This window comes from Canis lupus, chromosome 1, assembly GCF_048164855.1.
Source record: "Canis lupus baileyi chromosome 1, mCanLup2.hap1, whole genome shotgun sequence".
Taxonomy (NCBI): Eukaryota; Metazoa; Chordata; class Mammalia; order Carnivora; family Canidae; genus Canis; species Canis lupus.
Window position 1 is genome coordinate 55346768 of NC_132838.1, and position 14903 is coordinate 55361670.

Consider the following 14903-nt stretch of genomic DNA (forward strand, 5'->3'; position numbering starts at 1 on the left):
TGATCCACCGACAAAGATCTTTAGGAGCCTGTGTGTGAGTTGAGGGCGACCGGGCTCCTTATAAGCTCACATCTCAGTAAGCGAAGGGAGAAGAGATTTCACAGGCAGGTCGTGGCTTTGATGTCTTTGTTTCCACTTTTCTAAATGCAAGCTGATGTCGACTGGGCCCTTTAACGAGGCCTGTGTACCTGGCGGGGAGGTCACAGGTGTGCCAGCATCTCGAGGGCTTCTCTCGTCTCGCCGTTGAAAAGAAACCAAACCTCGTAAAAGCTCCATAATCGGAACGGCAGAAGGGGGTTTTAAGGAAGCTTGTGCTCTCCCTGCTGGTCCACTTTCACAGGGGGAGAAGGGAGGTCGGGAAAGGTCAGAAGGTCCGGGAACAGCTGGTCCCCTACGGCACTGATGTCAGCACCTTCTCGGAGGTAACAACCGTGGGGGGCCGAGGGCGGTTGGCCACGGAGCCACCTGCTGCTGGAACTCGCTCAGGTGACAGAAAATAACAGAAGCCGACGGCCTCTGTTCTGCAGGGGACATTCATATATAAATATATGTATTTCACATTCTGTTAAGATCCCCCGAGGTTAATCTGTGAGCTCCAGAAAAGAAACCTCGGAATGTGCCTGCTGTGTGAACCAAAGGAAAGGACCAGAAGACACTGGCATCCACGGGGGATGCCTTCGTTACACACAAAGCACAGCCACGGCCGCTCAGAGGCACCGTCCCCAAGCTGACGGGTTAGGAGGCGGCTCCGAGAGGCTGGTCGGGGTGAGGGTCCGGAACTCCTCTGCCAGCATCCAGCTCCAAGCAGCATCTTGGCAACCACCTGGAGAACTGGAGCCAGAGGCCTACGTCTGATGGGCCCCTCCCTCCAGGTGGCATCTGGGCATCAGGCCTGTGTACAGCAGAAGTCCGGGGGGGTCGGTTCAGCCAGAGCCCCTCCCGGTGGCCTTCCAACCATGGCCCCCCACCTGCCCCCTGGCTATAAATCCCACTGCCCCAGCTAGCCAGAGTTGAGCCCCATCTCTCTCCTACTGCAGACCCTGTCCCCATGGTCCCTGAACTCATCCCGACATAAGTCTTCCTTATGTCACTAACAAGTGTCACCAATAACTTTGTCTTTAACAGTTGGATTTTTTTTTCTTTAATGGCTCTGTAAGAAGGGGTAGCTGTGTGGGCCTGAGCCCCAAAAGAGAGACTGGGAAAGCGGTACGGAATTCGAGATGCCAGCGGTTCAGCACTAAGGAGCACTGTGCAGTGGGGCCCGGTGGCCTGGAGATCCAGTGACCCAGCAGCCTGGTGATCCACAGGGGGCCCAGAGACCCAGAGACCCAGCAGCTTGGAGACCCACAGGGACTCAGAGACCCAAAGACCCAGAGACCCAGCAGCTCAGCAGCCTGGAGACTCACAGGGGCCCAGAAGCCCAGAGACCCAGAGACCCAGCAACCTGGAGACCCACAGGGGCCCAGACACCCAGAAACCCAGCAGCCCAGCAGCCTGGACACCCACAGGGGCCCAGGGACCCAGAGATCCAGAGACCCAGCAGCCTGGAGACCCACAGGGACTCAGAGACCCAGAGAACCAGCAGCTCAGCAGCCTGGAGAGCCACAGGGACTCAGAGACCCAGAGACCCAGCAGCTCAGCAGCCTGGAGAGCCAGAGTGGCCCAGGGGCCCAGAGACCCAGAGCCCAGAAACCCGGCAGCCCAGCAGTCTGAGACCCACAGGGACTCAGAGACCCAGAAACCCAGCAGCCTGGCAACCTGGAGACCCACAGGGACTCAGAGACGCAGAGACCCAGCAGCCTGGAGACCCACAGGGACTCAGAGACCCAGAGACCCAGCAGCCCAGCAGCCTGGAGACTCATAGGGCCCAGGAACCCAGAGACCCCAAGACCCAGTCTGGAGACCCACAGGGGCCCAAGGGCCCAGAGACCCAGCAGCTCAGCAGCCTAGAGACTCACAGGAGCCCAAGAGCCCAGAGACCCAGCAACCTGGAGACACAGAGGCCCAGGGGCCCAGAGACCCAGAGAACTGGCAGCCCAGTGACCCGGTGCCCTGAGGGGCTCCTGCAGCCTGTTACTGGGTGGAAGGTGATCTCTGCTCTGTCCTCAGCAGGTGGGAGTAGCAGCAGGGTCATCTCAACCTGCCTCCAAAGGGCCAAGTGCTAAAGGGATTTTCGGCCTGGCACTGCAGGAAGGGGGTCTCTGGTCTGTGCCTATAAAATGCCAGCCTGTTCAGAGGGCTCCTGAGGCAGGCCCCCGCTCCAGGTGACAGGGCTGCGGTCACCCCTGGTCTGTACCAAGCTGGTGCACCTTCCACCTCACCTCCCCATCATGCAGGGCAGTGGGCACTGTGCAACTCACATTCCAGTCTATGGTCACAAAGAAAGGATGCCGCTTGATCTCTTCCACCCCGTCGATGCCAGCACCTGTCGGAGGACAAAGCAGAGGTGAGCATCAGAACAAACTCCTGGTTTCCTGACCTCTGATAGCTTCTGGCACAGCAGTGTGAGGGGCTGGAGGGGGGTGGGGGGTGCCCGGAGCAGCTCCCAATGCCTTCTTCCTGAGGGAAGGGGCCCCTTCTCCCCTGCTTCCCTGCCTCCACAGCTCTGTAGGGCTGTGACAGGGCCAGGGCAGGGGTGGGGCAGGCTGGAAGCTTTCTGCTGCAGGTGTGGAGGTGCCTGGAAACTCGGAGGGGGAGCTGAGGCCCATCACAGCCTGGCTGCGTGTGTGCATGTGTGCATCGGTCTATCTGTCTATGTATGTAGCTATGCATATATCTATGTATCTTTTAAAAAAATTATTTATTCATTTGAGACAGAGAGACAGAGAGAGAGAAAGAAAGTATGAGCAAGAGGAGATGAAGAGGGAGGAGAAGCAGACTCCCCACTGAGCCTGGAGCCAAACATGGGACTCGATTCCAGGACCTGGAGATCATGACCTGAGCTAAAGGCAGATGCCCAACTATCTGAGTCACCCAGGTGCCCTTCTATCTATCTATCTATCTATCTATCTATCTATCTATCTATCTATCTATCTATCATCTATCCATCCCATCCATCCATCCATCCATCCATCCATCCATCCATCCATCCATCCAAGTAGGTTCCGTGTCTGACCTGGGGCTCAAGCTCACAACCCCGAGATCAAGAGTCACATGCTCTCCCGACTGAGCCCTGCAGCTCCTGCCCCCTGGCTGCACTCTCGTACCTACTAATCCTAGCTCAGCCTGGCCTTCCAGAAGAAGGAGAACGAGCAGAAGCAGCAGGAGGGCAGACCACAGTGCAGAGCGCCCTGTTAGATGGCTCTGGGTTTACAGGGAGAGGAAGAGAGCCAGGACCTCGAGAGGCTGCTTCCAGCGGGACAGAACCCAGAGAGAGACTGGCATCCACCCCCGGGGCCGCCCGGGGCCCTGGAGACTGCTTATAAATAGTTCTGCTGGGTTTGTTAGTTCTCTTTTCACTTTGCTGCGTACATTAAATCCCAAGGCCGGGTGGGGGGTGGGGTTGGGGGAAAGGTCGAATCTGCAGAAAACAGAGGACTCAGGCAGGGAAATGTTTTGCCCCACATGGTGACGTCATTATACATTTGCCTGAAGCACACAGGCCAGCGCTGGTGCATCCATTGTCAAAGTGCACGGCACTGACACCACTTCAGGGCTTGGGCAAACTGTCTAGGGGGTGGGGGGCATACATGGGAACTTGCTGTACTTGCTGTTCTGTTTTTCTCTCAATGCTGTTCTAAAAATAAGTCTATTAGTCCAGAGAAACCAAAATCCCGAGGCCCTAAGAGCTCCGTGTTTTCTCCAGGATGGGAGGCTGGAGAGGAGCCTCAGTGGGTGATGGAGGGCACTGGGGGCTTGGGGACGTGGGAAGGGGAAGCAGGCCATGGGGGCTGGGCTGTCTCCAGCCAGCTCTTGTCCCAAGCCTGGGGAAGGGGGTTCTGTGTCACTCGGTTTGTGAGATATAGACTTCCCGATTCTGCACCCCACCCTGAGCTCTGCAGGTCAAGGCCTGGTTCAGGGGTTCCCTGTTCAGCCAGCACCCCAGAAAGGTGGCTGGTGGTGGCTGCTGGCTGCTATGGGAAGGAGCAGGAGCAGGAAGGTGTGTAGAGGACCAGGGAGCCACCCCAAGGTGCTGTGGCCACCCTGGCACTGCCCATCCAGCCACACTGTCAGGGCCTGGGAAGTCGGGTGGAGTCCTCCATCCAGGGTGCTGGGATCCCAGGAGCTGAAGTCCTCCTGGATTGGGCTGGATGCTTTCACATCCTAATCCCCTGACTGCCCTTTCCTGGTATTTCCGTGGTTGTGGGCACCACTCACGTGACCAGAAGGTGGGACAGTTCACCCCCACCTCTGACCTCCAGGGAGGGGAGACGGCTGGCGGTGGAGCCCATCACCAACCCCCCGTGATTTCATGGAGCACGCCTAAGTAGTGAAAGCCCTTGTGAAAGCCCCATACATCAGGGTTTGGAGAGTTTCTGAGCTGATGAACAAAAATGCATCCATGTGCTGGTGGGGGGGTGGTGGCACATCCCAAATTCCAAGGGGACTCCCTCAGACCTCACCCTAGGTACCTCTTTATCTGTATCCTTTAAAACATCCTTTGTAATAAACTGGTAAAAGAAAGTGAAATGATTTCCTGAGTTCTGTGAGCTGTTTCAGCACATCATCAGACCCACAGAAGGGGTCTCGGAAACTCCTGATGTATAGCTGGTTGGTGGGGAGCACAGGAGACGCCCTGGGCGGGGGACTGGCATCTGAAGTGGGGCATCTAGTGGGACTGTGCCACCTCCGGCTGGTTAGAGCCAGAGCTGAAGTGAATCGTAGGACACCGAGCTGGTGTCTCCTGGGAAGTGAAGACTTCGCTCGTGTGGAAAACCCACAGGTCTGGTGTCACAAGTATTGGCGCGAGTAGAGGGAAATGGGTTCTATATTCGAGGACCTCCCCCTGAAGACCTCTCTGGATTTCCGAGTCTGGCTCCCTTGTTCCCGGATCTGATCCCAGCAGCTAGCAGCCTGTGACGGGTACCCAGACGGCTGCTGTAGAAAACCGTGCAGAACAAATCAGCGCTCTGACTCCCAGCACTGGCTCCCGTCAGCCCATCGCCGATCCCCTTTGATGAAGACCAGAACTCTGAGCTCAAAAATCCTCCTGGTCCTGAGGATTAAAGTGGAAGGAAACCCCACCCCGGATCTGCACTGCTTCCCAGCTCTTTCTTTGGTGAGTGCTGCCGGGCTGCCAGAAGCCCTATGGGTCGGTTGGCGGGGGGCACTTCGAGCACACACGTCCGAGCCCAAGGGTGCAGGCACCTGCAGGGGGACTCATCGCTACATTTCTTTGAAGAATCTGCTTTGCATCTTGTACCCGTTGCATTTCACCCTCATCCGTCATTTGCAAATACACGGTCTGCAGGGATTTGAACCAAGTGAGACACAAACGGAAATACAGATTTGGGTGTGACTCCGAGTTCTGTGCTGGGTTTTCTCGGATACCCAATCAGCACATTTTTATCTGCACCTTCTTTCTTCTGCTGCAGTGAGATTTTTATCCCATGTTTGTGCTTTGAAGCCTCAGCAAACAGTCGACAGTGAATTAATTAACACTTGGGTTATTGCTAAAAAATTATAGGTGTTCGTTCCAAAAGGAGGAAAATGTGAAACGGAAGGAAAAGTTCTTCTGCACACGGTTCTTCGGGGCTACCTCACCGTCCCCTGTGCGCACACCACACACGGTCATTGTTTTGGATCTAGTCTTATTTATCCTCTCCCGAGACGTGTCAAGCAGGCCGCTTTGTATCCATGACCCCTTCTTACGTCAACTGAACAGCAGAGCCAGTCGGGCAGGGTTGAGCAGGGTTGGGGGCTGGGAAAGTCAGGGAGGGTTTGTGCAGATGCCTGGGTCACACCTGGGTGCTGCGGGCTCTGACCCGATGCCGTGGAGATCTCCCCCTGCCCCACGCGGAGGGCTGCGATTGGTCCCTATCACACAGAGCTGGTGAGGGCACATCCTTACTGGTGGAGATGTTGGGGACAGAGGGGGTACTTCTCTCTTTTTAGGCAGGTGACTCACGTCCTCCACGCCAGGTAAAGATGAGTTGAGAAGTTCAATGGAGCAGTAGCTCTGGGAGCTCACAGTCGACTCTCGGGAGTAGGAACATGTAGTCACCTGTGGCCCGTTGGCAAATGGGCGTATCACAGGGCGTGTCCACGTGGACCCGAGTCTCAGACTCCTGCACGCGGGGTGAGGGTGTGATCTCTCATCCAGGCGGCCCTTCCTTACGTCCACGGGTCACGGTGAGTGTGCCCTCCTCCCGTGCTCAGCACCGGGTGCGTCCAGCCCTCCGCTGCTCACAGCGTTGACAAGGTGAACACTTTCACCGTGGGGTTCATCGGCACTGGGCTTCCACCTTCTCAGTAACTTAGTCTCAAAAGGTTTCGGTATCTGCCCCTAATATTTCTACTGTTTCTTCAGTTCCACGGACAGTGTTGGGAACGTTTCATCCCTGGGGCCCCTGAGATGCCTCTGAAGTAGTCACTCTGTTGTTTTGGTGCCACACGGCATCCATCTAGAATTCTTTTCTTTTTAAATTTTTATTATCATTTGTTTTTTAAATTCTATTTAAAGATTTTATTTATTTATTCATGAGAGACACAAAGAGAGAGGCAGAGACACAGACAGAGGGAGAAGCAGGCTCCCTTTGGGGAGCCGGATGCAGGACTTGATCCCAGGATCCCAGGATTACCACCTGAGCCGAAGGCAGACGCTCAACCACTGAGCCACCCAGGTGCCCCCTTTTTTTTAATTTTAAATTTTAATTTTTTTAAGTGACCTCTACCCCCAACGTGGGGCTCGAACTCACAACCCTGAGATCAAGAGTCACATGCTTCCCCAACTGAGCCGTCCAGGTGACCCTTATGTCCAATTCCCGGCACGTGTTCAGAACACGCTTACTTTCGGTTACCATCCTTGCTTCCTCGAACTCCACCGACTGGCACACCTGTAATATCCAGGCTATCCTGTCGGGCAGGTGAACACGAGGTCTGTTTTTTATGTCTTATTCACTCACATGCAATCTACACATTATTTTTCATAGTCTCGAAACTATTTTGCTGTCCCTTTGAAATTTCATTTGTTCAGTGTTTAAAACATTTGCTGGGCTGTGTCTCGGAGGACACTGGTGTGAGCCGACCGCGCCTTGTTCTTGACCAAGCTGTCAGAGGTTGGCCAGCTGCTGATGGGACCCAGGATGGGACCTCGGAGACCAGCCTATAAAGCATGTCTTGGGGAGACCAACGTTGGGGAGTAGAACAGAAACAAGAAACACAGAAAATCCCCTGCTAGTGGGTGGCTCCGTGCAGACAGGTGTGCCTGAGATGGGATCTGATGTGGTCTACACAGCTGTGCTATTTTATATGGACCAGTGCACCTCATTCCTTTCTCTGCCACATACTCCTCTGGGCGTCTGAGAATCTCCTAGAAGGTCCTCTAGGAAGACACAGAGGCTCACGAGGGATGACGAGGTAGAGAGCTGTCAGCTTTGAAAAACCCTGGGGAATGGGTTTCCTCCCTTTTAGCACCCATCCTAATCTTCCATCCCTCGGGAAGGTCTGGAAAGCAGGCCAACTTCGCTGGAGAGGCGTTTACTCTCTGCCCTGCTCTGCAAACCCATTCACAAGAACGGCCACCACTGGTGGCCTTCCTGAGCCCGGAGGCGCACCCTGAGGTTCTGGAGGGCTCGGCCCGGACCTCACCAGGGCGCCACCCTGGCCTGAGCACACAGATGCCAGTGTGGGGGCGGGGCTCAAGCTTGTCCTTGACCTCCTGGACTTGCGAATCTTTCAGAGTGAGGAGTGTCACACCTGGAAGGCACCTCGAGGGTGGAGATGAGGACACGGAGGCCCAGCCCAGGGACTCATCTCCCCAGGCCTCCCTCTTAGAGCACGCCTGACCCCCTCCTCCATCTCCCCGTTGGCCTCTGTGGACCAACCTGTCAGCGACACAAGCCCCGAGAGGCTTTCTCTAGAGCACAGTGAGACCATCCCCTGGCTGTGCCCTTCAGGGGGACCCCTCCAGGGATGCCCTGGCAGCCCCTGCTTGGCCTGCACCACCTCCTCCAGCGCCCCCCTCAGGCACAGAGATCACGCATGCCCCTCGCCCGTCTTCTGCAACTTTGCCCTCTGACTCCCTCCCGGGAACAGCAGCTGTTTGGGGGCCACCGACATACTTAGCACAGGGTCGCATCGTACAATGAGTTGTACCCTCGCCTAATTCAGAGTCGTCAGCTGTCGTGCCTCCGCACAAAGTCACAGTGGGAATGAACACAAGTGGCGCTCCAAGACTCCCGAGGTCCGTGAAGTGTGGAAGCTCGCTGCTTGCCCCGCAGGAAACTGCCTGCTCCCCCCCGCGCACCCCGCCCTCCGGGACTGCCAGCTCCGATGGCTCTGTCCCTCCCGCCTTCTGCCCGCAGCACCCTGCCCTTGCACACCTGCCGTGACTGGCTTTTCCGGTTTGCAGGTTTGCCTGTTAGGCCCAAGGCCGAGGACTGGAGCTCCCCTTGGAGGCTGCCAGCACCATCTGTCCGCGTCACCGGCACCTGCTCAGGTGTACACAGCTCGGTTGCCAAGCAGCGAATACCTCTAGTCAGCAGCAGGTTAGAGACCTAGATTCAGAGTCTTGAGTGAGGACATTCCGGGGGATACTGAGGCAGAAGTGCCACTGGCTTTAGACCTGGTGGCCGTGGCGGGGCCTTCCTGCAAGCCATGGTGGAGGAGGGGCCTCGGCATCTTCATCTGCAAAGTGTCAGAGGTCAAGCAGAGGCACCTTTGCTCTTTCTTCCAGGTGTACACTTCTGTGCACCTGCCCTTGGAGGGTGTCCCTCTGAAATTCTTGTACTGGTGTTCTGACCCCTCAGAACCTCAGAACGTGACCTTATCTGTAAGTGGGGACACCGCAGATATGGCTAGTTATGATGAAGGCATCCTGGGCGGGGGAGGAGGGGACCCCCACCCAACCTGACCAGCATCCTTGTGGAAAGGGGGCAACTTGGGACGCAGACACAGACACAGGGAAAATGCCAGTGAAGGTAAAGGCAGAGAGGAGGCTGGTGCTTCTGGAAGCCTGTGAGCAGCGAGGATCCTGCAGCCCCCAGGAGCTGGGAGAGAGGCCTGGGATTTTCCTTCCCACCCTGCCCATGCCCTGATGCAGGACTCAGGCCTCCAGAGCTGGAGACATTACGTCCCTGGGGAAAGCGCATGGTCCGTGGCACTTTGTTCTGTGGGCTCAGGAAGCTCATCAGTGGGATGGGACAGCCACTGAGTGTCTCACCCTTTGCTGCAGTCACCCTTATCTGTTTGCCCCTCATCGTTTCCAGCTTATTGTTTTACCCCCAGCATGCAAGTGGGCTTGGCTGAACCCGCTGGGAACTCCACTCCTGTGTGAGGGGCGGAGCTAGTGGGGCAGCGGGGACGTGGGGCCGGTGTGAGGCCTGGGAGTGGGCCTCCTGGCGGGGGGGGGGGGCTCAGTGGGAGGGGAGGCGCCAGGAGGGGTGCAGGGGGACGTGCAGGGGGTTTGTTGTTTCCCAGCACCAATGCGGGCCGGCCATGGGGTAGGGTGCCTGGGGTGGGCTGGGGCCCAGGTTGCTTCGACAGAGTAGGATTCAAGAGACAGAGGTTCTGGCTTACGTGTGAGGATCAGCAGCGGTGGGGGGCGGGAAGGGGGATGCCCTCTGAGCCCCCTGAATGGCCGGGGGCTATTTGATGGCCAAGGGTAAGGTTCCCAGCAAATGGAAAGGACAGAAGGACCCAACTGCCTGTGCAGACCAAGACGCATCTATGCAATGTGATTTCCCTCCTTACGGCAGAGGATTTGGGGACAATTAGATTCAGTTACGTCCCCAGGGAAAGTCGTATGACTAATAATAATCCCAACTACAGTTTCTTCTTTATGCTGAGTCTGGACATCTTCTGTTGTGTATCCTCCGAGGGCGGGCCAACTGCTCCTGGAGGCTGCAGGACCCCCTTTGGGGATGATCTGAGGGGCAGTTTTTGGCCGCAGATGGGCCGACAGCCATGCCTCCTGGGGGCTCCGCTGGGCCGCTGGGCCAGGCTCTTCTAAGATGACATAAGCCCATACACTTAATGAGAGAAGCCAGCTTCCTCTCTCATCAGTGATTTAAACTAAATAACAAAATGATACTTTGGGTTAGAGAACTGTGACTTTTGTGACATTAAATTCTAAGACAAAAGAATAAATTATTTAGAAAATCACCTCCTTCTTCCAGAGCAGAGGGAGAGAAAATACGGATCCTCCCCAAGTGTCATTCACCAGGCGGCGCGTGGTGACAAATCCTCTCTAGCTAATGCACCGGTGTTTGAAAGGACAGTGACTTCCAGGCACAAGTCTTCAGGCGCCTCAGGAGACCAGTGTGACTCGCTTCTGGTCTCATGTGTGTTTCAGCGAACGGATGGGTCCGATGTCTTCATCCCTCTGTTCTGAGTCTGGGTCCCCGCGGGGACGTCTGGTGGGGTAGGACCCGCAGCCAGGCTCCCCTGGGCGGGAACGGGTGGCAGCCGGGGCTCCGCTGAGAGGGAACCGGGGATGGGGAGGAGGTGCCACGTCTGCTCCCCTCGCCAGCCTCTGATTTTCACACATGCTCGCACAGTCACAATTCACCACGTGCCCAGATCTCCGTCTGAGAACGACAGGGCAGGGACTGCACAGACCTTTGCAGCACAAACTCGGCACCGAAAGAGAAGTTTCAGCCGTGGGCAAGGTTCCTGGTGGAACACCCTGGACAGGGCCTCAGAGGGCAACCACGCTGGCGTCCCCCTTCCCAGTGGGTGGAGAGACCCTGCGCTCCCTCCCGTTGAGTTCAGGACCCAGCAGGCCACCTTGATGCTTTCCTGTCAGGGAACGTAGGGCTCTCCAGACACAGGTCAAACACGGACTCTTTTGCAATGATCTCAGGAGAAGGTTTAACAATGTCTATTAAAATGCATCCCATAAAACGATAGTCTGTTTTGTTTTTCCCAGAGTCGCAGTGGATCGGTACTTGTGCATCAGATAACTTTTCTCTGTTCTGTCCCACAGCCAAGCAGGAGAGAACGACAATGGTCCAGTTAGTAGGAAGCAGTGCAGCCAAGAGGTGTAGACATGATCCCTCACCACGGATCTTGGGGCTCTGGTGATCTCTGCTTTTCATGGATTTGTCAGACACATTAAAGTGTGTCCTGTGTGTCAGGCACTGTTCTAGCTCTTTAGGTTTTTCCAACCACACTGTGAAGGAGGTATTGCCATCACCCTCAATCCACGGATAGGGAAAGTGGCCCAGAGAGGTGCAGACATCTGCTCCAGGTCACTTCAGCAAGTAAGTGCCAGGCGGGATACGGTCCTGGCATTGCGACCCTCTGCCCTCTGCCCGGTGCTGCCACCCGGGGCTCCTCACAAACTCCCCTTCCCCGGTGCACACTTACCAGTGTCCACATTCCTGCAAAGCTCTCTCTCCTTCCAGTGAGCTCCACCTTATACCTCTCTCTTTCTATTTGCCACTTCCTTGGCTAATGCTAGCATCTTCTGCTGTGCTAAAGGCCCTGTGAGAGCGAGGACCATGGTTTTGTTCCACTGTGTCACCAGAGCCAGAGCCTAGGAAGCACTGGGGAGCCCCATATGCATATGTATTATTTCTAGATTACATACCATATAGTCCCTCTCCTTCCTAACTAATGGGTCCCTAAGATCTGCTGAAAGGAGTGAGAAATAGGGTTTGAGGAGTTGGGGAAAGGTCGGCCAGGCACAGACCCTCCCTCAGGTCGGCTCACCCTTTATCGAATACCTCCCGCAGCCGATCCTGGAGGTTGGCTAATAAGACAACCATTCCCAATCTCCTATTCCTTCTATCCTAATAGTTATTTTCCCATGTTCCTTTTAGTTAGAAGCGCCAAGTGACAGTTTCTACTTAGCAAGAAGTAAAGAGAAGTCCCAGCGTTCTGGGAAAGCTTTGGCTTCCTGATAAAAGGGACAGATGCAGCTGCCCTCATCCATTTCCTCCTTTCAACTGAATGTGATGCCTGGAGCTGTGGCAGCCACTTTGTGATCACAAGGCACCACTCATGAAGATGAAAAGGCAATGTACTAAGGGTGGTAATAAAAAGATAAGCAGACCTGGGCTTTTGATAACTATAGTTTGGTTGCCGAGCCAACGCTTACAATCCTCTATGGCCATATGACTTGTTACTGCAAGAAAAATAAACTGCACTTTGAAGAATTAAATCATTGGGTAAAATCATTTTAAGTTGCTTAAGCGTTTTGTACTTTGCAACTACAAGTGATTCTTATGGACACACCTCTCTTATAAGCAAATCTAAGTGTCTCCTTTTCCCTACCTTGAAGCACTGTTGTGCAGGTTTCAATGAGATAATGATTTTCTTAGTGCAGTGCTCCATGCACACTACCGTTCTCTCCAGGGGGACCGAGGCCCGGGAAGAGAAGTGAGCTGTTCAGCTGGTTGGTTAAAGAACCGATGGGGCAGCGGAGTGGGAGAGCTGACCTCCCCCCTGCCTCCCGGGCTGTGCAGAGAGGCTGTGCCCATGCTGGCTGGGGGTAGAGCACTTGGGAAGGAGTCACAGAATGAAATACAGGGGCGTCCAGGTGTTGGAACCCGGCATCTGGAAGACTGACAAAACAAGACAGGGACTCTGCCTGTGTGGGCTTGGTGGGGGACGGGGGAGAAGGGGAAGGGGCTCATAAAGGAGTAGAAATGACCTGCAGCGAGGTTTCTGGGCACTCCAGGCTCTGAGGCAGGTGCTCTGTGGGTTAAGACCTGCCAAGCCGCACTACAGGCTGGCCTTGGACAGGGAGGGATTATTTCGGGGCCACTTCCACAGAGACGGAGACATTAATGAAAGGTCATCAATTAATTCATGATGAGGAGAGTCACATCAGAAATAGAAAAACAGTTATGGTCTTTGTGACTCTTAGAGATAAATACAAGGGGGTGACGTTGAACACACTGAGCTGAGGGACATGTTTACTGCTTGGTTCCAGGTCTTAAAATGCGCTGTAACAGTTAAGAAGTCTGTGCACCTTGTCCCCAGAAAGCACAGTGACCAAGGAGACGGTCTGCTATCTTGGGGAGGCCCCCAGGCCAGGTGACAGGGGATTGACAAAATCACAAGACAATTCCAGGATGGAGGTCAGACGTGGGGCCCTTTACTCCCTGTCTGTGTTCCTGGGGTCGAGTGCTCCCACTGTCCCTGTAACCCTCCCCATCGCAGGACACGTGACATGAGGGCCTTGCCTGTGGGAGCCCCGGGATGAATATGGGGAGGCCGTCGATTCGAGGAGGTTCTCCCGAGCTGGTATTTGTGTGTGGAGGTGCACATGGCGCACACAGCGCACAGGGCCAGGAAACGTGCAAGCGGCGTTTCCTAACGCAGGGGTGTGGTGCAGGCATCTATAGGAGCAGTGCCTCTCTGATGGAGCCAGGACGAGGGCCCATCACGACTCCTGGCTGGTGTCTTTGGGGCCCATCTGGGACTTCACTGTGGTGCCCAGTGACAACAAGGTGGAGGGAATTCTGTGAGGCCCTCAAGGTTCCTCAAGACTGAAAACCAGATCTATACACCCCACCCCAGCCCTTGCATGTCAGCATGGTGTAAACCCGGCTCTGGAGCCTGGCATGCACCCCCTCCCAGACCTCCAGGCTCTCTGCCGTCCCCACTGGCACCTGCCGGCTCAGCAGCCCAGTGACCAGAGCTGCTGTCCTGAGAGGGCCTTTGGCAGAATGAGGAGTGCCTGCCCTTAGTGTCTGACCTCTGGGGCTCTGTTAGGGGCGCCCCTTAAGATGTGTGCAATTATCATGCTGGCGGGTCTTTAATAAAAGTCATTTGATGATGGTCATTTTGGCAGTCACCATCTGGGGGCCTGTGCCAGGGTGTCAGGCGCTGGGTGTCAGGGGCTGGGTCCATGTGGGGCTCTCCACACTTGCTTGCAGACACCTACTGTGTTTTAAAATGGGTACAGGTCCCCCCACGGGATGCGTTTAGACTCTGCAGCAACTCATCTATGCAACTAGATAGATCCTGGGCATCTTTCCAGCCAGGATTGACAGAGCAGTGGGTCTAGTAGGGGTGAGTGGTGGGGGGGAACTGTTCCCAGGGGCAACTCTAGACATAGCTCAGCTTGCTATGGCTTGGGGAGGGAGGCATCTAGGGAGAGGGCAGGGTTGCTGCCAAACATCCTATGGCACGAGACAGTCTTCTGCAAGAAAGAATTACCCAGCTGAGATGTCCCCTGTGCCCTGGTGGAGACACCTGGTGAAAGCTTGTCCCATTTATTTATTTCTATTTCTTAAAAGATTTATTTATTTATTTATTTGAGAGAACGTGTATGAGACAGAGTGAGCTGAATGGGCGATTGGGTGGGGAGGGGCAGAGGAAGAAGCAAACTCTCTGCTGAGCAGGGAGCCTGACCTTGGGGCTCCATCCCAGGACCCCGGGATCATGACCTGATCCAAAGGCAGATGCTTCAATGACTAAGCCAACCAGGTGCCCCCCGCCCCTCCATTTACCCTCATCTAAATGGCTGCCCTTAGGCCTGGTATGGATGTGCCATAATTTACCTAATGGTGTCCTTACTGATCGACATTTACCTTATTTCCAGGTCTTCGCAAAAAAGAGAGATTATCAATGAGCATTTTTTATACATGTAACTTATGCACTGGATAGCCTTCTGGAAGTAAAATTTCTTGGTATAGAGTTGCATACAGTTTAAAGTGTTGATGGGTTTTGCCAAAGTGTTAAAATGTTGCACCATCTGCTCTCTGGAGGACTTCAGGGAATAGGAGGGCCCGCCTATTCCACTCTGCTCTCTAGTGTTTGCTGCCATGTGGGCAGAAAGATGGAGCCTT

The 14903-nt window shown here is 55.0% G+C and overlaps 1 protein-coding gene across 7 annotated transcripts in view; it reads right to left on the bottom strand.

The window, feature by feature from the left end:
* The window catches only part of RPS6KA2 (ribosomal protein S6 kinase A2), a 345946-nt gene that overhangs the window by 40291 nt on the left and 290752 nt on the right, over positions 1-14903 (bottom strand). For all 7 annotated transcript variants that reach the window (XM_072830504.1, XM_072830506.1, XM_072830518.1 and 4 more), the window contains one exon: positions 2361-2425. In XM_072830504.1, coding sequence (XP_072686605.1) covers positions 2361-2425 — 65 coding nt within the window. The remainder of the gene's footprint in view (positions 1-2360; positions 2426-14903) is intronic.